We start from the raw sequence: 27,669 nt of genomic DNA on the forward strand, positions 1-27,669 counted from the left end.
ACTAAGCTAAAGCACGACTAGTTTTTCTTTTTTCTATGACTCCTTTGATGTTAGGTAAGGTTTGTATTGTGTAACAAAAGCAAGCAAAGAAAATTTATTAAAAATTTACTATTTGTCAGGCTCAGTGCTAAGAATTGACAATCTAGATACAAGCAGAAAGATAGACCTTCCCTCAAGGAGCTTACATTCTAATTGAGAAGACAACACATGACAGGGAATTGTAAAGTGGGGTGGTTGGGAGAGACGAAGATACCTGTGTAAAGGATTTTGATATTTTAGTCCAGAAGACCAGAAGAGCATGTGGGAGAATAAACGCTGGTTATTCTGGTACCCTCCCCAAAATAGAGACTTGAGGAGGAACTCACCAATGGGAGAAGGGGGTCAAGGATAAGAAGGATGGGGTCAGGGAGAAGGGGTGAGAAAGAACTTCTCAGGTTGAGGAGATTCTAGGTACTGAGGAAGTTTCTGTGTTGAGACTAAAGTGAGTCAAAATGCAGAAAGTCAAATGAAAAATGAGGAGGAGAATGTCTGGAGGGAAATGCTTGGAAAGTCTTCAAATATTCATTACATTTCTACAAATTCTATCCAGTATGAGATGATATCTTCTTCTTTGTACTGGCAAGCAGTCTCAGACCTCATGTAGGGTTGATTAGAAGATCCAGTAGAAACTGGTGTCCACTGGGATCTAAGTTTCCCTTCCCCTTATAAATCTTCCTCCTACTTTTTGTCAGTGGCCCTTCCCCTTTTCCACTTCTGACAAGATGCCAAATCCCAATCCTCTCCCAGAGAGAATCTATACTTCCCTTTCCACTCAAACCCTCAAAACCACTCCTCCATCCCTAATCTTGATGGGCACCTCTGTTGGACAGAAGCTCAGGTGCTTGCTAAGGATTGATGGGCATTGCCATTGACCCTACACTTGACTTTGTGCTCTACCTCCCCCCCCCCCATTTTGCAGATGATTGAAAACCCATGTGTTGTCTCCTCAAATTAGACTAAAAACTATTTGAGGGATTGCCATCTTTTATGACTGGAATAGTGAACAATTAGCCCAGTGCCTGACACATAGTAAATGCTCAATAAATACTTTTTCATTCTTCAATTTCCAATGTTATATACTGGTTGATTGGCCACAGAAGACTTTCCTAAACTAGTTATATTAAAGAAAGCTATTCTCCAATATGAATCTTTTCATGCTTAATATCACAAGAAGGTCTTTCCATATTTTTTACAAGATGTTTCTCTCCAGAATGAATCTTCTGATGTACAATGAGGTTTGAACCCCGACTGAAGGCTTTCCCACATTCATTACATTTATAAGGCTTCTCTCCAGTATGAATCATCTTATGCCTGATAAGGAGTGAACTCTGAATGAAAGCTTTCCCGCATTCATCACATTTATAAGGCTTCTCTCCAGTATGAATTCTATGATGTTTAAAAAGGTCTGAGCTTTGAGTGAAGGCTTTCCCACATTCTTTACATTTATAAGGCTTCTCTCCAGTATGAATCTTCTGATGTACAAGAAGGTTTGAGCTCTGAATGAAGGATTTCCCACACTCATTACATTTATAAAACTTTTCTCCAGTATGAATTATCTGATGTATAATAAGAGTTGAGCTTTCACTGAAGCCTTTCCCACATTCAAAACATTTATAAGGCTTCTCTCCATTATGAACTCTCTGGTGCTTAAGAAGGGTTGAGTATTGAGTGAAAGCTTTCCCACACTCCTCACATCTGTAAGGCTTTTCTCCAGTATGAATTCTCTGGTGCTTAACAAGAGTTGAATTTTGAGTAAAAGCTTTCCCACATTCATTACATTTATAAGGCTTCTCTCCAATATGAGTCTTCTTATGTACAATAAGATTTGAACTCTGACTGAAGGCTTTCCCACACTCATTACATTTATAAGGTTTCTCTCCGGTATGAATTCTCTGGTGCATAACAAGTGTTGAATTTTGAGTGAAGGCTTTCCCACATTCATTACATTTATAAGGTTTCTCTTTAGTATGAATCCTCTGATGTAAAATAAGAGTTGAGCTCTCCATGAAGGCTTTTCCACACTCATCACATTTATAAGGCTTCTCTCCAGAATGAATCTTTTGATGTCGAATAATTCTTGACTTTCGAGTGAATGTTTTACCACATTCTTTACATTTATAAAGCTTCTCAACATTATGATCCTTGTGATGTTCAGAAAAGTCTTCATCTTGACTGAAGGCTTTCTCACATTTCTTATCTTTATTAGTGCTCTCTCTAATTTGAATCTTCCTTGTCCTCAAATTCCTTTCATACATTACCTCTTGACTCTTTTCCTGGCTCTCACTTTCCCCACCAGAAGATAAGCAGCGAGCAGCACTGCTGAGTTTTTCAGATGTCTCTTTATGGGATGATTCTTTTCCAGGGATATTTTCTTTTGGAACTGCCTCTGTGGCCTTTCTTCTATGTCCCAAGTCTGAAAAACAGTAATATAAAATAAAAATATAAATATTATCAGTGCTTTAAATTTTGAGAAGGAAGCTGGAGAAGAATACAGCTGAAATTGGTTCCCAGAAAAAAGTAGTACATTGTGCAGCGATTTTTTTTCTTTTAAAAAAATTATTTACTTTTTGTTTGTAACATTTGCTTTTATAAAATTTTGAGTTCTAATTCCCCACCTCCCACCCTGCAAGACGGCAATCTGATATAGGCTATACATGAACAATCATATTGAATATATTTCCACATTAGTCATGTTGTGAAAGAAGAATCAGAGCAAAAGAGGAAAACCATGAGAAAGGGGGAAAAAGGAGAGAAAATAGTATGTTTTGATCTGCATTCAGACTCCATAGTTCTTTCTCTGGATGTGGATTGCATTTTCCATTATTGGAACTGTTTTAGATCATTGTACGTACAGTGATTTTTTTGAAGCCTCCTCTTTAGTTTTTCTAGAAATATCAAGAAACAATATTTCCCCTACTCTAACAATCATTTTCAGACTTATCCCTGTTTGAAAGTATATAAATGTGAACTGATTCAAGTATTCTGGAAAGCAATTTGGGACTATGCCCAAAGGTCTACAAACCCATGCATAATCTTTGATTCAGGAATACCGCTAGTAGTTCTGTATCCCAAAGAGATAAAAAAGGGAAAGGACCTATATGTACAAAAATATTTATAGGAGGCCTTTATGTGATGGCAAGGAATTGGAAGTTGAGAGTGTGACCATCAATTGGAGAATGGCTGAACAATTTGTGGTATATGATTCTCATGAAATATTATTATGCTATAAGAATGATAAGCAGGATGCTTTCAGAAAAACCTGCAAAGACTTACATAAACTGATGCAAAGTGAAGTGAGCAGAACCAGGAGATCACTGTACATAGTAACAGCAATATAATATGATCAACTAGGAATGATTTAGCTATTTTCAGCAATACAATGATCCAAACAATTCCAAAGCGCTTAAGATGAAAAATGCTGTCTATCTCTGGAGAAAAAACTGATGGAGTCTTAATGCAGATACTTTTTTAAAAACAACTTTATTTTTCTTGTGGGTTTTTGATTTGTTTTTTCATAGCATGACTAATAGGGAAATATGTTTTGCATGATTGAAAATGTGTAACCTATATCAAATTGCTAACCTTTTCAATGATGGGGTAGGAAAGGGAGGGAAGAAGAAGAACTTGGAACTCAGAATATTTAAAAACAAATGTTAAAAATTGTTTTTACATGTAAATGTAAAGAAACCATTATTAAAAAAAAGTATATAGATGGTCAAGACCAAGTAGACTTTTCTTAGCAAAATAGGGAAAGGGTAAAAAGAAATCCTTAAACAAAGGTTGTCTTTTATTTTTTCCACTTAATAGTATTTTACTTTTGTTCAGTTACATATAAAGATAGTTTTCAACATTCACTTTTATAAGATTTTGAGTCTCAACAAAGGTTACGTTTTAAAAATCATTGCATTCCCCACACTCTGAATGGATTGGGTTACTGCTCACCTAGAACCACTGTCCTTGTCTCCATTTAAAAGAGATTTAGGTATTATTGATCAGAGGGAGCAGATCCTCTTGGTTCCTGAACCTTTGAGTGTGAAGAGCACTTGAGAGTATTGGTCTCTTCAAACCTGGACTCAGCAAAGCATCAGCTCTGGCTCCTCACAGTATCAGTGTGACTCTAGCACTAGCCCTGCTCCTTTTCTTCCTGATGAGTTTCTTCCCAGAAACTCCATTTGAGGAAGCATCCACACTGGTCATAGTCACCTCAAACCTGGTCTACCTCATGATCCCCACTCTACTTTTCCACCTTGCTTTCGTTTGTGTACTTCCCTCCCCTCCCTACTTTTCAGCCTGTTTTTACATGGTGACTTTCTTCCTTAGAAATGTGAGAGTCAGGGATGTCTTTCTTTTTGTTTCTATTTCTATTTCTATGTGTTGCACATCATAAACACTTAATAAATGCTCTGTGTATCTATCAAGGAAAGGACTGAATAATGACTACTCTTTTGGAACCTTAACCACAAAGTATATTTTAGCATATTGTAATATTTTTCATGTTCAAGTTTTCTATAAATGTTAATCCAAATACTTGTGTGTAGAGGGATATGTCTAAGGGTATGGATGTAGGGGTGGCATTGATCATGTAAATTTGTACAGATTACACGCAGATAAAAATTGCTTTGATTTTGAACAATATTAGATTTTAAAATTGTTTCTGACAGACTCACGTCTAAAATACACAGTATTGCATACATATGTGTGTATATGAGCAAGTGTGTACATATATACACATAAACATATGTACACATTATATACATATGTTATGCATATGTGACTATATGGGGGAAATAAACATTTATTAAGTACCTACTCTGTGCCAGGCACTATGCTAAGTGCTAGGGGTACAAAAGCAGGTAAAAACAGTCCTTGCAATCAAGGAATGAAGTCTAATGGGGAGACAAGAAGTAAACAAATATGTACAAATAAGCTATATAGGGGATAAATTAGAAATCATTGCTCAAGAAAAGGCACCGGATTGAAGAGGGGTTAGAAAAGCTCCCTATAGAAGACGGGATTTTAGTGAAGATTTTCAAAAAGTCAAGGAAGTCAGTAGGTAGAGATGAGGAGAGAGAGTATTCCAGGTGTAGTGGCAGGGAGAGAAAATATAAGAGGCAAAGAGATGAATCCTGCTTGTGGTGAAGCAAGGAGGCCATTGTCACTGGATCAAAGAGTATGTGGTGAGAATAAGGTATAAAAATATTGGAAAGTCAGGAAGATCCAGCCTTTGAATCTTAAATGGAGGATTTTGTACTTAATTTGAGGGAAGTTTGACTCATTGGTCCTAGCTAATTGTAATAAAAATATCTGACATCTTCATAGTGCTTTCAGTTTTGCCAAGTATTTTCCATGACATGATCATGTAACAACACACTGATGAAGATACCAAGGAGAAAGAGATGCCTATTTAACAGATGAAGAATAGCGAGAGATTCATAGAGTTTCAATGTGCTACCCAGGGTCGTAGGTAAGTCAACAATAGATAACACATATGTGGCACTTTTGCTTTTCTCCTAGCAAAATTGAAATAAGGTGGTTATTATTATCCAGCACAATTTATCTGACCTTGATTTTTTCTCCCTCCACTTTGTGGGTCTTTCCCCTACTCCAGCCCCACAATAAATTTCTGGATATTCAAGTGAGAAAGAGGCAGAAATGCGGAGGTAGGGTCCTAAGGGAAACATAGTACAGGACATTTGTCACAATCATTCTGTCTCAGGGGCTCCCATAGCTTTTACTTTTGAAGAATAGACACCCCAGTGACTTGTGAGCTCAATGACAGAGCATGGTATTGGATCCACAAAGTGATTAACAGAGTTTTCTAGTGGTCCAGCTACATACTGGAACACCCAGGGGATGGAGTATACAGAAAAAAGTGAGGAGAAGCCAGGACAGAAGCCTGAGAGGCATTCCATGGTAAATTGTCATAATATGGATGAAGATTTTTTAAAAAGTGATTAAAGGGAAGGGAAGGGGGAACAAGCATTTATTAAGCACCTAATTCTCTCTCATGTTGATCCTTTTGGATCCTGACTCTTCCTGATTTAGGTATTAAGATTATATTTTGAGGGGGAAGAGCCCACATGGCAGAGAGAAGACAGCTCTTCCCCTAATACCTCCAAAGACCTTTAAATAGTGTCCTAAAATAAATCCTAGAGTGGCAGAACCAAAAAAAAGAAAGGGTGAAACAATTTTCCAGCCCAAGACAACTTTAAAAATTGGTAGGAAAGGTCTGTTGTACTGGAGCAAGAGTGGAGCACAATGCAGTGCAGGCCTCACCAGTGTAGACCAAGCCCTAGCAACTGAGGAGTAGGCCTTGGGAGTGAATGAATCAGCATCTACAATGGCTGCTTCTGGAATTCTGAGTCCACAGATGGAAAGGGGGTCAAACAACTGGTCAGAAGCATATCAAAAGGGGTCTTTGTGCTGCCAGGACTCTGTTGCTTTCCCCATACTCAGATACGGGTGGCATCTCCAGAGTGAGGAGGAGTACTAGCACATCAGAGCTTGTGGTTGCACTGGAACAGGGACCTTCATCAAAGTTCCAGGGCAGAAAAGATTGCTTATGGTAGCTTACAAATCAGAGCACAGAACACACCTCCCCTTAGATCATACCATCTTGGAAAAACTGAAAACTTATAGGTCCCTAGAAATATCTCTCAAAACGGCTGCACAAAACCCCTGAAACTTGGGACAGTGTATCTTCCACCCTGGAAACAGAGTCTCACTTTAGCAAAGAGTTAAAAGTCAAGAAATAGGCTGGGAAAATGAACAAACAACAGAAAAAATCTGACCACAGAAAGTTACTATGATGACAAAGAAGATCAAAACATGTACTTAGAAGATAGCAAAATCAAAATTCCTACATCTAAAGCCTCCAAGAAAAATATCAATTGGTCTCAGACCATTGAAGAGTTTAAAAAGGACTTTAAAAATCAAGTAAGAGAAGTAGAGGAAAAATTGGAAAATAAATGACAGTGATGTAAGAAAATCATGAAAAAATAGTCAACAGTTTATTAAAGGAGGCCTAAAAATAATAAAGAAAATAATATCTTAAAAAAACAGACTTGGCCAAATGGAAAAAGAGGCACAGAAACTCACTGAAGAAATGAATTCATTAAAAGATAGAATTAGCCAAGTAGAAAAGTTGGTACCAAATCTCATTGAAGAAAACAATTCCTTAAAAATTAAATTAAGCAAGTGGAAGCTAATGATTCTGTGAGACATCTAGAAACAATAAAACAAAACCAAAAGAATGAAAAATAGAAGACAATGTAAAATGTCTTATTGGAAAAACAACTGACCTGGAAAATAGAACTAGAAGAGATGATTTTAAAATGATTGGACTTTCTGAAAGCCATGATAAATAAAACAGCCTCATCTTTCAAGAAATTTTCATGGAAAACTACCCTGATAATCTAGAACCAGCGAATGAAAATAGAAATTGAAAGAATCCACCGATCACGTCCTGAAAAAGATTCCAAAATGAAAACTCCCAGACAAATTCCACAGTTCCCAGGTTAAGGAGAACATATTACAAGCAGCCAGAAAGAAATATTTCAGGCATTGTGAAGTCATAGTCAGAATAATATAAGATTTAACAGCTTCTATATTAAATTATTGAAGGCTTAGAATATGAGGGCAAAGGAACTAATATTAAAACCAAAAATCACCTACCCAGTAAAACAGGGGGAAAAATAGACAGTCAATGAAATAGAGGACTTTCAAGCACTCTTGATTAGAAATGAATAGAAGATTTGACTCTCAAATACAAGACTCAAGAAATGCATAAAAAGGTAAACAGGAAAGGGAAATCATAAGGGACTTAAAAGGGTTAAATTGTTTACATTCCAACATGGAAAGATGATACTTGTAACTCATAAGAACTTTCTCATTATTAGGGCAGTTAGAAGGAGTATATGTAAACAGAAGGCACAGGTATGAGTTGAATATGGTGGGATGATATCTTTAAAAATAACACTAAATGGTGCGAGAGAGGAATGCACTAGGAGAAAGGGAAAGGGAGAGGTAGAATGGGGTAAATTATCTCACATAAGAGACAAGAAAGAGCTATTACCATAAAGAAGAAGATGGGGGAGGTGGTGGGGAATGCTTGAACTTTACTCTCATTAGAATTGGCTCAAAGAAGGAAGAACATACACACTCAGATGGATATAGAACTCTATCTTACCCTACAAGAAAGTAGGTGGGGAAAGGGATGGGGGATGAGAGTGCTCATAAAAGGGAGGGTGCATTGAGGGAGGCAACAGTCAAGAGGCAAAACACTTTTGAGGAGGGACAAGGTGAAAAGAGAGAATAGAATAAATAAATGAGGGGAAATAGAACGGAGGGAAATATAGTTAGCAAACATACCTATAAAAAAATTTGAAGCAAGTTTCTCTGATAAAGGTCTCATCTCTCAAATATGTAGAGAGATGAACCAAATTTATAAAAAATGAGTCATTCCTCAATTGATAAATGATCAAAAAATATGAAGTCAGTTTTCAGATGAAATAATCAAAGCTCTCTATAGCCATATGAAAATATGCTCTAAATCACTATTGATGGGAGACATGCAAATTAAAACAATACTGAGCTACTATGTCACACCTATTAGATTAGCTACTAGGATAGAAAAGGAGAATGATAAATGTTGTAGGGGATATGGGGAAAATGAGACATTAATTCATTGCTGGTGGAGTTGTAAACTGTTTCAATTATTATGTAGAATGATTTGGAACTACACTCAAATATTTCTAGCAGATACCTTTGGTGGCAAAGAATTGGAAATTGAAGGGATGCCCATTAGTTGGAGAATGACTGAACAATTTGTGGTATACGATTCTGATGGAATACTATCGAGATAGAAGAAATGATGAGTTAGATGCTCCCAGAAAAACCTGGAGAGACTTATGTGAATTGATGCAAAGTGAAAGGAGTAGAACCAGGAGAGCACTGTATACAGTAACAGTAATATTGTAAGATAATTGATTATTAATGACTTAGCTATTCTAAGCAATACAACGATTCAAGATTGAAGGCTTATGAAAAATGCTATCCATCCCCAGAGAAAGAACTGATGAAATCTAATACAGATTGACACATACTTTTTTTCACTTTCCTTATTTTTCTTGCGTTTTTATTTTGGTCCGTTTTCTTTTATGACATGACTAGTATGGAAATATGTTTTACATGATCACACATGTATAACCTATATCAAATTGCTTACTTTCTCAATGAGGGGATTGAGGAGGGAGGGAGAGAATTTGGAATTCATTTTTAAAAATGAATGTTGAGAATTGTTTTTGCACGTAATTGGAAGAAAATAAAATATTAAATTTAAAACAAAATAAAAAATAAAAAGATTACATTTATAACATAGAAGGAATTTGGTAGAACCTCTCCCCATTTTTTCAAACAGTTTATGTAATATTGGAATTGTTCTTTAAATGTCTGATAGAACCTACTTGTAAATCCATCTGGATCTGTTTTGTTTTGTTTTGTTTTTTGGAAATGCATTTATGGTTTATTCAGCTTCTTCTTCTAGGATTGGATTATTTAGACTTCTATTTCCTATTCTGTCAATCTAGGCATTTTATATTCTTTTATAAATATTCATCCATTTTAGACTGTTGATTTCATTGGTATATAATTGTTCTTACTAATTTGTTTTATTTCTTCTTTATTGTTTGTAAATTCACCCTTTTAATTTTGGATACTAATGATTTAATTTTCTTCTTAATTTTTTTAGTTGAGTCAACTAATGATCTCCATTTTATTACCATTTTCAAAGAAGGAACTCCTAGTTTTATCTATCTATCTACCTACCAATCTATCTATCTGTTATTTCTTTCAATTTTGTTCATCTTTTTAAAATTTTTCAGTATTTACATTTTGATGTTTAATTGGGAGATTTTAATTTGTCCATTTTCCAGGTTTTTTTTAGTTTCATGATCAATTTGCTGATCTACTCTTTCTTTTATTAACAAAAGTGTTTAGAAATATTAATGTGTTCCTAATACTGTTTTGGTGGTAGCCCCCAAACTTTCATCTATTGACATGGTTGTCATTACTTAATGAAATCATATTTTTAAAAATGATTTGTCTTTTGACCCTCCTGTATTTTTAGTGCTAAGTTTTTAGTATACAAATAGTTTTTAATTCTTGGTTCAAAAGCTCTTAATTAAATATTATTTTTATTGCATCAAGGTCCATGAAATTTAGTATTTAATATTAATAATATTTAATATTTTTACTTTCCTGCATGTTTGCTAAGTTTTTATGCTCTAGTTAATGAACATTCTTTTGTGTGTGATGGTGCCACACAGTGTTGAGAAATAGTTATACCCTAAGCTATTCTCAATTAATATTCTCCAGAGATCTATCATATGCAACATTTCTGAAATTTTGCTTATGGTCTTGATGTCTTTTTTATTTATTTTTGTTTAGATTTAACTAGGTCTGTGAAGGATAAATTTGGGTCCCAAACTATTATAGCTCTATTATCTATTTTCCTCTATAACTCATTTAATTTTTCCATTATGAATTTGGATGCTGCCACTTGGCACATATATGTTTAGCATTGATATTAACTCATTGTCTATGTTTCCTTTCAGAAAAATGTAGCTTCCCTCTTTATTTATTTTAGTCTATTTTTGTAGTTGCTTTTCCTGAGATAATGATCACTAATCTTTATCTTTTTTTCTTCAGCTACAGTATAATAGATTCTGTTCCAGTCACATTTTAAAGTTCTGGGTATATTTCCAGTTCAAGTGAGTTTCATTAAAAATGACATATTGTTACATTCTGGTTACTTATCAGTCCACCAGTCAATAAACATTTATCAAGAGCCCCCATGTGGGACTCACAGTGCTAAGTACTGTGCAAAAAGATAGAATAAGAAACAAAAGACAATCTCTCCCTTCAAGAAGCTCCCAATCTAAAGGCAGAGACAATGAGCAAGCAATTCTGGACAAACAAGCTCAAGAAGGATCAGTAGGAAATAATTAAGAGAAGAAATGCTCTAAAATTCAGAGGGGTTGGGAAAGGTTTCCTGTAGAAGCTAGGATTTTAGTAGGAACTTAAAGAGAAGGTAGAGATGAGAAAAGGAAGCATTCTAGGGATGGGAACAGCTAGAGAAAATGCCTGGGGCTGAGAGATGGTGGATCTTGTTCATGGAAGAGTAAGGAAGTCAAGTGTCAATGGATCAAAGAATATATGATGGGATAAGAGGTATGAGAAAATGAAAAAAAATAGTAGCAGGCTAGGTTATGAAGGACTTTGAACCAGAGAATTTTGTATTTATCTAGAGGTGATAGGGAGCCACTGAAATTTATTAAATATGGGGGTGAAATGTCAAACCTGTGCTTTAGAAAAATAATTTTGATGGCTGAATGGAGGGTGGATTGGAGGAGAGACTTGAGGCAGGCAGACCCTTGATTGGCTATCATAACAGTCCATGAGTAAAGTGATGTGAGCCTATACCAGAGTGGTGACAGTGTTAGAGGAAAGAAGGAAGCATATTTGAGAGATATTACAAAGGTGAAATCAGCAAGCCCTGACAATGGACTGTATAAGGGGTGGGGTTGGGGAGGGGCAGTGAGAAATAGTGAGGCATCCAGGATAGCACATAGTTTGTGAGTCTGACCATCTTTGGGTATAATTCATGTGAGGTAGTGAGTAGGTCATGGGAAATGAGTAGGTTGAGGAATTCAGTGGTTAGGTATTTGAGGGAGAGTAAATACATATGTTATAGTGCCCTCCTACAAAGGCAGGAGTTGAGAAGAAAATGTGTGAACCATGTATCAAATTCATTGAGGAAGGAAGGAACTGAAGTTCTGTTGTTGAGTTATTTCAGTCATGTCCAACTGTTCCTTACCCCTTGTGGGGTTTTCTTGACAGAGATACTGGAGTGGTTTGCCATTTCCCTCTCTGGCTCATTTTACAGATGAGAAAACTGAGACAAACAGCGTTAAGTGACTTGCCTAGAGTTGCATAGCTAAGACGTATCTTAGGCCAGATTTGAAGACATGAAGAGGAGTCTTCTTGACTTCAGGCCTGGTGCTCTATCCATTGCACACTGCACTGGAGTTCAATAGACAATAGCTACCAGGATTGCGATTGGGTGGTAGAGATGAATAGTATGAACCTCAAAGGAGGAAAGGTCTCTGAGTGAAGGAGTTAGTGAGAGACCTCGGATGTAGGAGCGGGAAGTTAGGAAGATAGGAATTCTCCTATCTTCATCAGTGAACTGAAAGGAATGAGTAAAGTTGCAGCCAGTACTAGAAAGGGTGGTCATAGAGGCTGTATCATTAGGGGGACCCAGTTTTCATAAAAGCTAGAACACAGAAGGAGTGACAGAGGAAGATATTTAGGAAAAAGGGATATTTGTTGCCTTTGGAAAATCATTCCAGAGGGCACAGTGGAAGAGGAGGGTGGTGTTTGTTTGGAACTTCGGAATGGGACAATTGAGGGGTTTGGGAATAAGGAATCTGGTGGTGAGGGATGGACAATGAGGATTGGATGATGATCCAGAGGGGTTCAGAATCACTTAGAATGTGTAGGTATGATAGAGAGTGAGAATAATCATTGAGTGGAAGGCACTATTCCACTTCCCAAAGGAATCTGGAGACAAGTGAAGCATGAGATAGAAGACATCCTGTCAGATGGGAGTTCCTGCTTCATCGCTCCTCTTTCTTCCAAAGGCTGGAGGCTCAGCAGGAAACAGCAGCAGGAGATAGAAATCAAAAGGACATAGCTGGAGAAATATTTGTTCCCCAAAAGCAGTTTTAAGTACTAGAATCATGTGAAATAATTTTCACCATTCTTCTCCCTTTACCTCCTCCACCCCATTGTGCATTCCTCTCCTCCTCCCTTGTCTAATCTTATTTTAAGATCATCAAAACATTTCAACCAGTTGAGGCCCCCTCAAATTAGACTCCTTTTATGAGCTCTGGTGATGACAGAGTTCTGAGGACATTCATGTATTATCTCTCCTTATAAGAACGTAAATGGTCCATCCTTGTTTAGTCATTTATGGTCGTTGATTTCTCATGTTTAATTTTTTTAAATGCTTTTCTTGATTCACGTTTGTATGTAAAATTACCTCCTCAACCCTGGTCTTTTTATCAGCAGTGATTGGAAGTCCTCTACTTCATTAAAGATCCATTTTTCCTTGTAGAATTATACGCAGTTTTGGGAGGTAAATTATTATTTTTTTGTAACCGTACATCTTTTGCCTTCTTGAATATCGTGAGCTACTTTCCTCTCCTTTAGTTAGTTGACTGGTAATCCTTCATGATGCTAACTTTGGTTCCTTGGCACTTGAGTTTTCTTTCTGGCTGCTTGCAGCATTTTTTCTTTGACCTGAGAACTCTAAATCTTGGCCATAATATTCCCAGGAGTTTTTATTTTGGAATTTCTAACAGGAGATAACTAGTGAATTCTTTGTATTTCTAATTTGCCTCCTAGTTCTAAGAGATCTGAGCAATTTTCTTTTATGATTTCTTGAAGTATAATGTTTAGGCTATTTTTTTAAAGTCATGACTTTCAGGTAATCCAATGATTCTTAAATTTCTCTCAATCTTTTTTCCAAGTCGCTTGTATTTTCTATGAAATATCTTACATTTTTCTCAATTTTTTTAGGCCTTTTGAGTTAAAAAGTTTTTGTTGCTGTCTCATGGAGTCATTAGCTTCTAATTCTTAATGCCAATCTTTCTGGCATTATTATGAAGATCAAATGATAACACTTATGTATGTATGTATAAACACATATACACACATATATACACACATGCATATATAACATACACATAAATGTATGTGTGTATACATACATATATATACACACATATATATGTACTCATATGTCTTTTAAAACTTTAAGTCACTATATAACAACTCATTGAATCACAAAGACGTCTTGAAGAAATGCCTCTTGAGTTGAGTCTTGAATGGATCAATGGAATGAAGAGTTGGATCTGGGGAGGGAGAGCAATCCAGGCATGGATGATTGACAGGCAGCCTGTTCAAAGATAATTCATGAAACACTGTGGATGGGGAACAAGAAGGAGTCGTGTGTCTGCAATATAGAGTACATGGGGATAAAGTAATATGAAATTAGTTTGGAATGATGTCAGAAAAGGGCATGTAATGGCTTCTAATGCTAAACTTGGGATTGTTTTTGTTCATATATCCTAAAGTGAGCCACATGACCATGAGTGACATGGTGAGTCAGTCAATCAATAAAACATTTATCAAGTTCCTACTGTGTGCACACAACTGTGTCCTTCAAAGGGATGAGAAAAATGCTTTGTGAATCTTAAAGTGCTGGAGAAATTGGGACCTGGCATAATAGTTATCATGAGTTTGCTTTTGATGCTGTTAGAAGGATGGATTTGAGGAGAGAACAAATGAGAAGTGATGAGGAGTTAAACTAGAAATGTCAGAAGAGATAAGAGAATGTATATGAGAGATTCCAAGGAAGGACAGTGGATAAGACTTGGCAATTGGTTGGATATGGTGGATGGAGGAGAGGGAGAAGTGGAGTAACATACCAATGCTGGGAACCTGGGTCTCTGGAAGAATGGAGGAGACTTCGCCAGAAGTAGGAAAGTTGGTACAAGGGGTAGGTTAGGGGGAAAAGATAATGTTTAGGATGGAATATAATGGACATGTTAAGCTTGAGATGCTTGAAGTATAAAAGCACAAAAGATATTGGGATTGTTGGACTGGAGCTAAGGATAGATAGAAGGATTGATCATATAGAACTGGGCACCATGTACATAGAAATGATGGTAGGACCTGTGTGAGGGGAGTTTTTCAGGAGAAAGAAGATGGAGAGCAAAGAGACAGGACCTAAGATAGAGCTCTGGGGGACAGCCAGACAGAGAGGTCAAGATATATATGCTGACTTTTTAAAAATGAGAGTTGGTCTATAAAAACAGAGGTGTAATCAATTGGGGAATGGCTGAATAAATTGTGGTATATGAATGTAGTGGAATACTATTGTGCTATAAGAAATGATGATCAGGAAGACTTCAGAGAGGCCTGGAAGGACTTATATGAACTGATGCTGAGTAAAAGGAGCAGAACCAGGAGAACTTTGTACACAGCAACAATCACAGTGTGTGAGGAATTTTTCTGGTAGACTTAGTACTTCATTGCAATGCAAGGACTTAAAAAATTCCCAGTGGTCTCTTAAAGCAAAATGCCTTCCACATGCAGAGAAAGAACTATGGCATTCGATCACAGATTGAAGCAGACCATTTTTTTTTGTATTATGTTTTGTTTTGTTTTATGGTTTCTCCCATTCATTTTAATTCTTCTATGCAACATGACTAAGGTGAAAATGTATTTAGTAGGAATGTATGTGTAGAACCTATATAAAACTGTATGCCATCTCAGGGAGGAAGTGGGGAGGTAGAGGAGAAGGAGGGAGAGGAAGGGGAAAAAAATCTAAGATATTTGGAAGTGATTGTAGAACACTGAAAACAAACAAAACAATTTTTAAAAAACAGAGGGGTATTTAGTGATGTTAGTTCACTCTCCTTTGTACGTTCTACCTTGCCTGATTGCAGCTCCATGGATCAAGATGCTCCCATGGCTGATACCCTCTGGTATCTCTCCCCTTGTCCTGCACTCCTGCCTCCTTTCATGTGTTGTATCCCCTCCCTGCCCCACCCCCCACTTTAGATTGTAAGTTCCTTAAGAGCAGGAACTCTCATTCTTTTATTATATTCCCAGTGCTTAGCACAGTGCCTGGCACATGGTAGGCACCTAATATTTATCTGATTGGATTGGATTGGATAGCTTAATGGAGGAGGAAGGAGTAAAATGTAAGGATCTGGGATAATGTATGAGATCAGGGAGTGCTGGCAGGCAATCTGGAAGTCAAAGTATAAGGAGAAATTGAGCCAAAGCTTTGGGACACCTATAACACCTTTTTTGCATCACAATAATTCTGCCATACTCTTTTTAAACATTTTCAATCATCTGTCTCCTTATAGATCTCTGGAAGTTTATCTATATTTCTCAGGAAGGGCCCTCAGGAAATGTCACCCAATTCCAGTGATTCAGGGATCTACTCCCGTCTGTGATCTCCACCACCTGCCCACCTGCCTCTGCACAGAGAGATAAAACTAGTGGTGTGTTTGGGACAGCTCAAAATGTCTGGAAAGAACTAATTGTTAAATTTTCACTGTGGGCACTTAGAAATTGGCAAGTGCTACCAATCAGAGCTTGATCTGCTACTTTATTGACTATCCAGATTTAAGAACATTATGGATAAATATTAATACTGCAGATTAAGCTTAAAAGTGTCGTGATTGTTTTAGGGAGTGGTGGTGAAGGGGCAGAGCTGGTTATTAAATATTTACCAAGGGACCTTGGGATAAAGTTGTTCATTCCCAGCAATGAAAAAGACTGGACACTTCTAGAACTTAAGACTGTCTGAAGTGCTGGATCAAAAAGGAAAGAAGGTGGGAGAGGAAAGAGTAGAGGAGAACCCAGCTCCATCATCTCCCATGCCTTAGAACCTATGGACACCCTCCGGTTCTCCAAAGTGACAAATAGTATTTTAAGGACCTAGAAGCTTCACCATTAATGAAAGTAAGTGGGAGCAAGAAGGACCCTGAAAAATCATGGAATTCCCACCTCATGGAGAACACTTTATCAAGGAATAATACAGTTCTAAATAATGAGGGCCCCTAACAATTTCCACCTTGTTCAGGACTTAACCTGGAATGTGATACCTCTCCTATGTTCTCTAGTGTTGTTTTTAATAGGAATGGGTATCATGTTTTGTCAAAAACTTTTTCTGTATCTATAGAGATAATCATATGATTTTTGCTAATTTTGTTATTGATATGATCAATTATGCTGATAGTTTTCCTAATATTGAACCAGTCCTGCATTCCTGGTATAAATCCACCTGGTCATAGCCTCGTAATAAGTTGCTATAATCTCTTTGCTAATATGTTATGTAAAATTTTTGCATGAATATTCGTTAGAAAATTGGGCTCTAATTTTCTTTCTCTGTTTTGACACTTTGTATCATAAAAAGAATTTGGTAAGACACCTTCTTCTTCTTTTCCAAACAGCTTATATAGTATTGGAATTAATTGTTCTTTAAATGTTTGGTAGAATTTGAATGTAATATCTCTCAAGAGACGCAGTGGACAATATCAGGTGAGCCTTCTCAGCCTCTTTGGAGTACGTGACTATACCAAGAAGGTTGCAAGAGGGGAGGCAGATTTTTTTCTCTTCCAGGAGGAGAACAGCTGCTCTTTGAGCACAAGTAATAGTCCAATGGCCATGGCAGAAAGAGAAACATCTGATCTGGAAAGAACCGCAGAGGAATCTAGTACAACCCATCCCTGTGCAGGAATGTTCTCTCCAACATCCCCCACAAGCCTCCAAAGACATCCCTTTGTTTAAAAACCTCCAGTGGTATAGTGAATAGAGTATGGGCCCCGGAGTTAGAATGCACCTGAGTTCAAATGTGGCCTCAGATACTTACTAGCTGTGTGACCTGGGCAAGTCACTTAACCCTCTCCCCAAAAATAAGACCTCCAGTGAATGAGTTTCTTCCTCTTTAGTCCACCTAAGCAGCTGTGATTACGAGGATATATTCCTAGGATTGAGGTGAAATCTACCCTTTCCCACTATTTCTAACCATAGATCACCACATCCATAGCTTATGTTATGAGTTTAACATGCTCTTGCAATAATTAGTCTAAGGGACAATATAAAGGCTTCTGGGTTCAAGCTGGTTCTCTTCTGTTGAGTTTTAGGGAGTTCTTTTAGTTGAAAAGTTCTGAGTAGAATAGTAGTAGTAGAAACTCCCAGTTACAAAAATATCCCAATGTGTTGGCAAAGACCAGGCTCTTTGCCTACCCTTATATTTGCCTACTCTTATATATAATTAATCTCCTGCCTCTTTGTCATTGAGACAAGACACATTTTACTGGAGACATTTCCATAACAAAACCTCATAATATATTATTATGTATGTGGATAGAGAGGTGCAGGTGATAGAGTACCAGGCTTGGAGTTGGGAAGACAGAAGTTCACATGCAGCCACAGACACTTACAAGCTGTGTTACCCTAGGCAAGTCACTTAACCCTATTTGCCTCAGTTTCCTCATCTGTAAAATGAGCTGGAGAAGGAAATGGCAAATCACTCCAGTATCTTTGCCAAGAAAAACCCCAATGAAATCATGAAGAGTAGGACATGACTGAAAAATGGTTGAACATCAAATAACAAGACACCGAAAAACAACTTGAAAAGTCCTTTAGAATGATCCATCAATGCAATGAAAAACCAGGAATCCAAAGATTTAAAGGAGAACCATGTTACCCACCTCCTGACACAGACACATTGAACTTAAAATGAAAGACAGTGCAAAGAATGTGTTCATTCTGGTCTGTGCAGGTTTGTGATAATAATTTTGTTTTCACTTTGGGAGGGACTTGGGACTTCTTTTTTTGTTATGTTTTATTCAGTGGGGGAGGGAATAATAAGTGCGGTGGATTTTGTTCCAGTTCCAAAAATAAGGAAATTTATTTATTTATAAAAATTAATTTTTTATAACTACTTATAAATTATACTTATATTTCATAAATTTTATATTACAGATTTATTTATAATTTATAAATAACATGTTATTTATAGAATTTTATTTATTTCTAAAAATAAATACATTTGTTTAATGGAAAAAGTAAACAAATCTATCAAAATGAAGAGAAAACTAGTTGATTTAGAAGAAGGAGCCAATGAAGTGATTGGTTTGTTCAAAATATTTTAAAAAGCAAGACAAGAGAACAGCAGAAGCTTGACCTCCAAGGTCATAGGATGCCAGTGAGAATTTGAAGTTCAGCCACATGAATGTGCCAGCCTCACTCTCCTTCCCCAGTCTTTGGCACCTGCCCATTGGCCAATAGGAGGATCAACAAAGAAGGGTGCTTATGCCACCTTCCAGGATGGTGGGACCTGTGGATTTGTGTGTGCAGTGACAGGGGTTGAGGGATATTGAAGAGACGGTCCTAGTGAGCTCAGGAAGTCTGCAGTCTGAGCAGAGCTAGGTGCAGGGGCAGGCCTTGTCATGAAGACAGGTTGGAGGAGCTACTGGAAGTTCTGCAGAGAGAGCATATCATCTATGACCCTCTATGGGGTGAGCAGAGACGTCAGGAAGTTGATGATGCTGAGGTGGGCTATGATGCTAGGGTGTTTGGTAAGGGGCTGGAAATTACCTGGGGGCCTCATGGCCTCTACCACCTGCCCCAGTGCTTGGAAGTGGCTCAGGCCCCAGGTAGATATCAGCTGTTCCAATCTGGCTCCAGTCTTACTGAGAGCAGGGAATTCTTGAGGGAGAAACATCCCTCTAGCAAGGGGGCTCTTCCTTAAAATAATAAGGAACTATCTTTGGAATAATCAGAGGAATGGTTCCTGGGGGGTAGACTGGACCCATAGTATATGATCTGCTTTTGCTGAGGTAGATTACTGGGCTCTTGGAGGCTATGAGTTCACACTGGAGCTGCTTTATTGATACCCTTTCCCTTCCCACATTCCCTCAATCCTTCCCTTCTCCCTCAGTTGATTTCTCTGACTATGTCACCGGCTCTGCCTTTGTCCATGTTTCTCTCTCCCTACTACCATCCTTCCCTCTCTCTCCCTCTTCTCTGTACTCTTATATTATACTTTCTTTATCTGCCAACCTGTTTCCTTCACCATGTCTCATTTACCTTGCCTTCTCAACTCCCCTTTCTTGGGGATCATTTCTGGCTTTCTTACATCACGTCGCCTTTCATTTCATCCTGTTTCCTTCAACGTTCTCTCACTGAAGCCAGAAATAATAATACCTCAACCTGGAGTTTATCCACCTTCCTCACCTCAAGATCGTCTCTATTTCTTCAGTTTCAATCCTACATTCTGCTGGGGGCTTTTCATGGTTCTTGTAACTTCCAATGTTTCCCCTTTTACATTGCCTTTCTAGTACTCTCCCTCAATCTTGTATATATGAGGTTAATTTCTACATTGTCTCCCCAATGTGAGGGCAGGGCTAGCTTTTGTGATTCTTGGTATCCTTTGTGACTAGGAGCACACCTGTCACACATTAGGCATGTATGGAATGCTTGTTGACAGAATGCCTGGAGGCTGGTGGAAGGGTTGTATTTAACTTCTAAGAACCTGCTCTCTCTCTCTCTCTCCCCCTCCCTTTCCCTTACACACACACACACACACACACACACACACACACACACACACACACACACACACACACACACACGTTTGTTCATTCCATGATGGCAAATCTCACCAAAGAAGCTAAAGAAAAAATAACTGAACAGGAATGCAAATATACATAAGGGAAGGGAAATTTAAAAAAAGAGAGAGAGAGAGAGAAGCAAAAAAGCAGTAACATTAAAAGAAAGCATGATTTTCATACAAGCAAAACATAATTGTCTTTTAGACAGAAAGGGAAAAGACAAGTTAAAATTACAGGTTCCATTCTGAAGAGCAGTTTGGAACTACACCCAAAGGCATACTCCTGTGCAAAATTCTGCATACCCCTTGCCTGAGCAGTATCACTCCTCTAGGTCTGTATCCCAAAGAGATAATATATGTATGAAAATCATTATAGTAGTTCTTTTTGTGGTGGCAAAGAATGGGAAATTGAGGGGATGCTCATCATTTGGGGAATGGCTGAACAAGTTGTGGTATATGACTGTTGGAATACTACTCTGCTATAAGAAATAACAAGCAGGATGATCTCAGAAAAACCTGGAAAGATTTACATGAACTGATGCAAAATGAAGTGAGCAGAAGGAGAACACTGTAACAGTAACAGCAACATTGTACGGAGATTAACTAGATTAACTAGATCAGCTAGTCTCAGCAACACAATGATGTAAGACAATTCCTAAGGATTCATGACAAAAAAAATGCTGTGCATATCCACAGAAAAAACTGGCAAAGCCTAAATGCAGATTGGAACATACTTTTTTAAACTTCATTTTTCTTGTTTATTTTTGGTCTGTGTTTCCTTTCACATGACTAGTATGAAGATATGTTTTGTATGACTGAACATGTATAACCTATGTGAAATTGCTTACCATCTCAGGGAGGGGGGAAAGAAGGGAAGGAAGAGAAGAATTCAAAACTCAACATTTTACAAAATAAATGTTGATTATTTTTACATGTAAGTGGAAAAAATTAAAATATTTAAATGGAAAAAATATAGATTTTCCAGGAGAATGTCACAAGGCAAATAATCCCAAAAGCCACAATGTCAGAAGTAATTCAAGAAAATTGTCCAGAACTTCTGAGTATAGAAAACAAAGTACTAATTACAAGAATTCGCTGATTGCCCCCACAAAGATTAATGAGAGTAGGGATGACAGAAGGGGCAATCTTGCAGAAGACTAGATGCAATGGGATCACTTGTGTATCAAAGGAGTTAGCCTTGGCAAAGAGGAGGGTGAATTCTTTGTGTGAGATAGGAGTGAAAGAAGAAATAGTGGCACCTGAGAGTGAAGGAAGATGAAGAGGGAGAAGAGAAAGCTCTTGGCAAATGGACTCAATTTAAAAAAAAAAAAAGAAATATGAGGCAAGAGGGTGGGGATAGGGAGAGTTCATTGGAGGCCTGAAGAAGGAAGAAAAGGTTTGGAAAAGGAGGTAGTGAGCCAATTAGGAAAGTGCAAAACAATCACCTTGCTGCAGTTTTGGCCCAGGTAAGATTGTGTAATATAATCCATAGGGGACCCAGCCAACAGTTTTGTGATTTGCTCCAGGTTCATTTAGCAGTATATGAATAGGTATGAAGGTAGCAGATGTTGGGACTAATCCAAGGATGATTCTTAACAAGGCTAGATCAACTATTAGATAAAGAAGGCAGGAAGTTGAGAGAAGAGAACAGTGCTGCATCGAGTTGACTCAGCAAGGGGACAAGATGAGAAATTGAGGAGAGTGTGACCAGTGCAGGGATGATGATCTGGGAAAGAGTTCAGGGGTGGAGGGATTGACAGTGAGCATCAGGAAAAGTAGCTGGGATTGCAAGACAGAATGACAACAGACTGTGATTGGATAAGGGAATTTCAGAGTTCACAAACATCAATGGTATGACCATCTCTGTGTGTAACTCAAGTGGTATGGAGGTCATGGGAAATGAACAAGCTGAAAAACTAGGAGATGAGTGTTTTGAGGAGTGGCAGATACAAGTGGGAGGGAGACATAATGCTGAGTTTATGGAAGTACTAAAACAGTTTGATTATAGTGTGATTAACCAAGGACAAGGTGAAATAAGAGATTCAGGAAAAGAGCAGAACTTTTCCAACAAGGTGCAACGACAGAGGAGAGTATAGCTAGTACATAAGGAAGATGGTGGAAGAATGGAGAGTCAGAGCAAAGACACACAAGAAGATCTTGGGTCTTCAGGCAATGAGAAAGTAGAATGATAAAAATATTTTTATCAGATGAAAGAATTTTGGATTACATGGAAGATTAATTTCACTTTCTCCAAGCATCACAATAAAGAAGAAATATCAGAAGCCAAATCAAATTTATAAATTAGATCAGTAAATATGGTTTGAATTCTAACATTCAATGAATAGTTATAGAATGACTCAAAAAGTATTTTTAAAAATCAGTTAATTACAGGAAACACATTTAATGTAAACATAAATTTCTGAACAGTTATACAGTGGATAAATCAGTAAGACTTCAGTTCAAATCCTGCCTCACATGCTTGCTAACTGTGACCTGGGAAAGCCAATTAATCTCTCTCATGTTTTCTTCTCTATAACATGAGGTTGAACAATCATGGCTAAGGTCTCTTCCAGTTCTAGAATCATGTGATCACAACTTAATTAGACAGGACTTGGCTTTCTCACTATTAATTCTCTGAGGTTAAGATTTAAATTGTCTGAGAAAGCTTATTGACATTTTTTTTTTTACACTTCTATGAATTCCCTGCACCAGGGTTTGGCAAACATTTTCTATCAAGGGTCAAATACTTTGTGGGTCAAAAGGCAAATTCAATTTGGGTATTTATATAACAAGAGAGAAAAAAAGTTTCCACAGATTTTTATTGATGAAATTCAAAATGTATTAACAGGTACATTTTCGTAGGTCCACTATTGAGAATTTAATTCCTTTTTGGGATGTATAACATTTTGCTTAATAGGGGTTCAAAGTTAGTATTCTCTGACATCAAAATAAGTTTCACACATTTATTTGCTAACGCTGATCTGTCATGAGACTTGATGAGTTTCATCTTTAAAAATGTTCTTGTACACAGATAGATATCGCCAAATACTGATATCAATCCACAAGCACATGACTTTAATTGAACATATACATTGCTTGGAAAGCCTTTATGGAATGCTATTAGATTCGTCTCCTGATATTTGCCTTTCAGTATATCATTTCTTTGCAGATTAATCACTTCTAATCCAAGGGCAGGTAGAAGCTCAATAGTTCAGTTAAATGAATTTTGAAATAAGGATTCTTTTTTGCACTTGCTTTAAGATCTGAAAAATACTGCTAGAACTGTAGTTTGAGCTCAGAAAATATATCTGCTCCAAATTTGTGTGGGAAGAGATTTTACTCTTTATTTTAACTTCTGACAGCATGGATAGTATAAAAAGCAGCATGACATCATGTAAGTTCAAACAATGCCATCAAACTGAGTTTATCACAGTATGTTTCACATGTAAGCACTGTTTTGCCTTGCTATTTTAGGTTGAAAACATTAAGAAACATTATAAAGTCTGCAGTAAAAGCTATTTCCCAAAGCCAGTCAGTGTGTTATAATAGTAGTTCGGGGAGGTTCTTTTTGTACAGAAATATTTCAGTCTTGGTTCCAAGCTCAAAAAATTTTCTTCTTTTGACATGATGGGTATGCGCTGACAATAAAAAAAAGTCACAGTACAGTGATATCCATGGCACTCAAATACCATCGAGTCATAACTGTCATTGACATTTCTGGTGCACTGAACAACTGTGGGAGGTGATGAGAGGGCCATATACAGTCTGTCACAACTATTCAATTCTGCAGTGTTAGAGCAAATGCAGCCATAGACAACATATAAATGAATGACTGTGGCTATGTTCCAATAAAACTTTATTTTCCAGTGCTTTATAAGGATTAAGTCTTGACCAGATACTTTCCTACCTTCATTTTATTTATAAAACATCTTCACAGTATGAATCATTACAGTTATGAGCTGAGACTGAAATCTTTTCTCAAATATAGTATGTTCATAAAACTTGTCTCCCTTGTGAATCTTTTACTGTCAAATAAATCTTGTGTTCTGTGTGATTTTTTCCCCAAATTCCTTATCTCCAGTAGTATTTTCATGCAGGAACTCTTTCCAGTCATTTCCAAGGAAATCTGTATGTGTGTGTGTATGTGTGTGTTTGTGTGTATATGTGTATGTAACACACATGCACACTTTTTCTGAATCCCATGAAAAATCAATTGAGAAATTGAGGGTAAAGTTATTGTGACTCTCTTTCAAGAATGACATGGAGGTATCTGGTTCTGAGGAATCCAATGACTGAACGTTCATGTAGACATTACTGGGAATTGGGACAGAAGTACATACTCAGGAGGGAAGCTGTCATGATCTAATAACTCAGTCTTGCTTGTAACTCTTGCCATATGAGAATATGTATTCATGACCCTATCTGTGGTGAATAGTGAGTCACTCTTGAATAGAAAATAAAAATGAATTACTTCTATATTATAAAATTCTATTTTATATAAATCCTGTAAGTGATATTCCAAGAAATCAGTTTTGTAAGCGAAAATAAGTCCTTAAATTGGCAATTTTGACATATGACCCATATCTGGGTAGTAGTCCTGGCTAGGAGATCTGAATATTACATTATTCAAACTACCTGATAATGTTCACTGACATGATCTAGGGTTTTACTATTTGCCATAAGCCACAGATCTATTCTAAAAACTAAATTAACATTTCTAATTTATTAAGCAGTTTTAAGATTCATGATGAAGAATGAAGAGAATGGAAAATGTCAATGTATTTCCAGAAAGATAAATGTAATCAGTCAACTCATTGCCATCTGTTTGAAATCATGGTCCCAATATATTGATTCATAGTAGTGATAACCTATGCAATTTATTATATCAGTTTTTTGTAAAAAAAAAAAATCTCTGAAACTTTTAGTATAACCATATCAAAGAAAAATGATTCACTCATTATTTTAAAACATGAAATGTTATAGAAAATACCAAATAACTTATGATTCCATGAATTCCCCAGTACTCAGATTTCTCATTCTGAAATCCCCAAAATTAATATCTGTTGGGAATTTGGTCACTATACTCTCCAATATGAATCCTCTGCTGTAGAATAAGACTTTACCTCTGAAGGAATGTTTCCCCACTTTATTCCTTTCTGAAGGAATATTTTCAAATAGCATGTAAAGAGTTACAGAAAGCTGTGTTACATTGATTGCATTTCTAAGATTTTGCTCCAGTATGAATCCGCTGGTGCCGAACCAGGGATGAGTTTGTAAAGAAAGGTTTCCCACATTCATTACATTTATAAGGTGTCTCTCCAGTATGGATTCTGTGGTGCTTATCAAGGTCTGAACTTTGAATGAAGGCTTTCCCACAGTCATTACATTTATAAGGCTTTTCTCTAATATGTATCCTCTGATGTAGCATCATATGAGACTTTCGAATGAAGGCTTTCCCACATTCATTACATTTATAAGGCTTTTCTCCAATATGAATCATCTGATGTCGAATAAGATTTGAACTCTGAATGAAAGTTTTCCCACACTCATCACATTTGTAAGGTTTCTCTCCAGTGTGATTATTCTGATGTCGAATAAGCCTTGACTTGCGAGTGAAGGCTTTCCCACATTCATTACATTTATAAAGCTTCTCTCCAGTATGAATCATTTGGTGCCGAATAAGATTTGAGCTCTGATTGAAGGTTTTCCCACATTCATTACATTTATAAGGCTTCTCTCCAGTATGAATCTTCTGGTGTCTATTAAGCCTTGAGATGCAAGTGAATGCTCTCTCACATTCATCACATTTAAAAAGTTTCTCTCCAGTAGGGATCTTCTTATGTTCTGTAAGGTTTGAGCACTGACTGAAGCCTTTCCCAAATTCACTACATTTATAAGGCGTCTCTCCAATATGAATCATCTGATGAATAACACGGTTTGAGCTCTGAATGAAGGCTTTACTACATTTGTTCCACTTGCAATGTTTTTCTCGAGTATGAACCATCTTATGCCTAACAAGCTTTGAGCTCTGAATGAAGGCTTTCCCACATTCATTACATGTATAAGGCTTCTCTCCAGTATGAATCACCTGATGTCGAATAAGATTTGAGCTCTGAATGAAGGTTTTCCCACATTCGTTACATTTGTAAGGCTTCTCCCCGGTATGAATCTTCTGATGTCTAATAAGTCTTGACTTTCGAGTAAATACTTTCTCACATTCATTACATTTATAAGGCTTGTCTCCAATATGAATCTTCTGATGTCGAGTAAGATTTGAGCTCTGAATGAAAGCTTTCCCACACTCATCACATACGTAAGGCTTCTCTTCGATGTGAATCTTCTCATGTCGTATAAGTCTTGAATTGCGTGTGAAGGCTTTCCCACATTTATTACATTTAAAAAGCTTCTCTCCAGTATGAACCATCTGGTGTCGAATAAGATTTGAGCTCTGAATGAAGGTCTTCCCACATTCATTACATTTATAAGGCTTCTCTCCAGTATGAATCTTCTGGTGTCTATTAAGTCTTGAGAGACAAGTGAATGCTCTCTCACATTCATTACATTTAAAAGGCTTCTCTCCAGAAGGGATCTTCTTATGTTCTGTAAGGTTTGAGTGTTGGTTGAAGGCCTTACCACAGTCATTATATTTACAACAGCTGTCTCCAGTATGAATCTGTTGATGTTTAATCATTTTTCTCACATTACTTCCCACTTTTACCTGCTGCCTTTTTTTCTGACTCTCACTTTCCCCAATTTCCCTAAAAGTAGAATAGCAAAGATCAGCCCATATGAGTCTTTCTACTTTTACCCCATGGGATGATTCTTCTCCTGTAATGTTTTCTTTTGGAGTTGGCTTTGTGGTCTCATTCCTCAACTCCATATCTGGAAAAAAAATTAATATAAAATGTGAATGTCCCCATTTCTATGAGCTTGGAGAAAGGAAACTGGGGAATAAGTTGATGCATAGAGCTGTAGATGTTTCTGACAGAAAGGAAGCATGTCATGTTGAGTAAACTCACACCTACCCTGATGTCTGTGGAGAAAATGGTCAGAAACATGGACAAGTAGTGAGGAAACCATGAAAAACTTGAGATGGAGATTCCCCATGCATAAACTGAGCATACAGGATGAAGATAAACCATTGAAGAAGACTGGAATATGAGGAATATTGACAATTCAAAACAGGGGATTAGAATAAGATAAGCACATTGGCCTTTGATTTATAAGAGGTAAGAAAATAGTTAAAGTACAAAAGATGAGGAGAAGAGGAAATATCCAAAGAAGAGTAAGGACTGGGGAAAACATCTGGTAATAGCACCTGGGTCTTCATCACCTCAAGACTAAGAGCCTAGCATCACTATGAGAAG

At 37.1% G+C, this 27,669-nt stretch overlaps 1 protein-coding gene across 1 annotated transcript; it reads right to left on the minus strand.

Annotated features, from left to right (window-relative positions):
- Window positions 1-1,088: 1,088 nt before the first annotated feature.
- On the minus strand, window positions 1,089-27,182 carry LOC140507442 (uncharacterized). The gene is given in 3 exon segments (XM_072615531.1): window positions 1,089-2,146; window positions 25,595-26,222; window positions 26,304-27,182. Coding segments are annotated over 3 exon segments (2,484 nt in total). The 3' UTR covers window positions 1,089-1,169.
- Between the last annotated feature and the right edge of the window lie 487 nt (window positions 27,183-27,669).

Source organism: Notamacropus eugenii, chromosome 5 (genome assembly GCF_028372415.1).
Source record: "Notamacropus eugenii isolate mMacEug1 chromosome 5, mMacEug1.pri_v2, whole genome shotgun sequence".
Classification (NCBI taxonomy): domain Eukaryota; kingdom Metazoa; phylum Chordata; class Mammalia; order Diprotodontia; family Macropodidae; genus Notamacropus; species Notamacropus eugenii.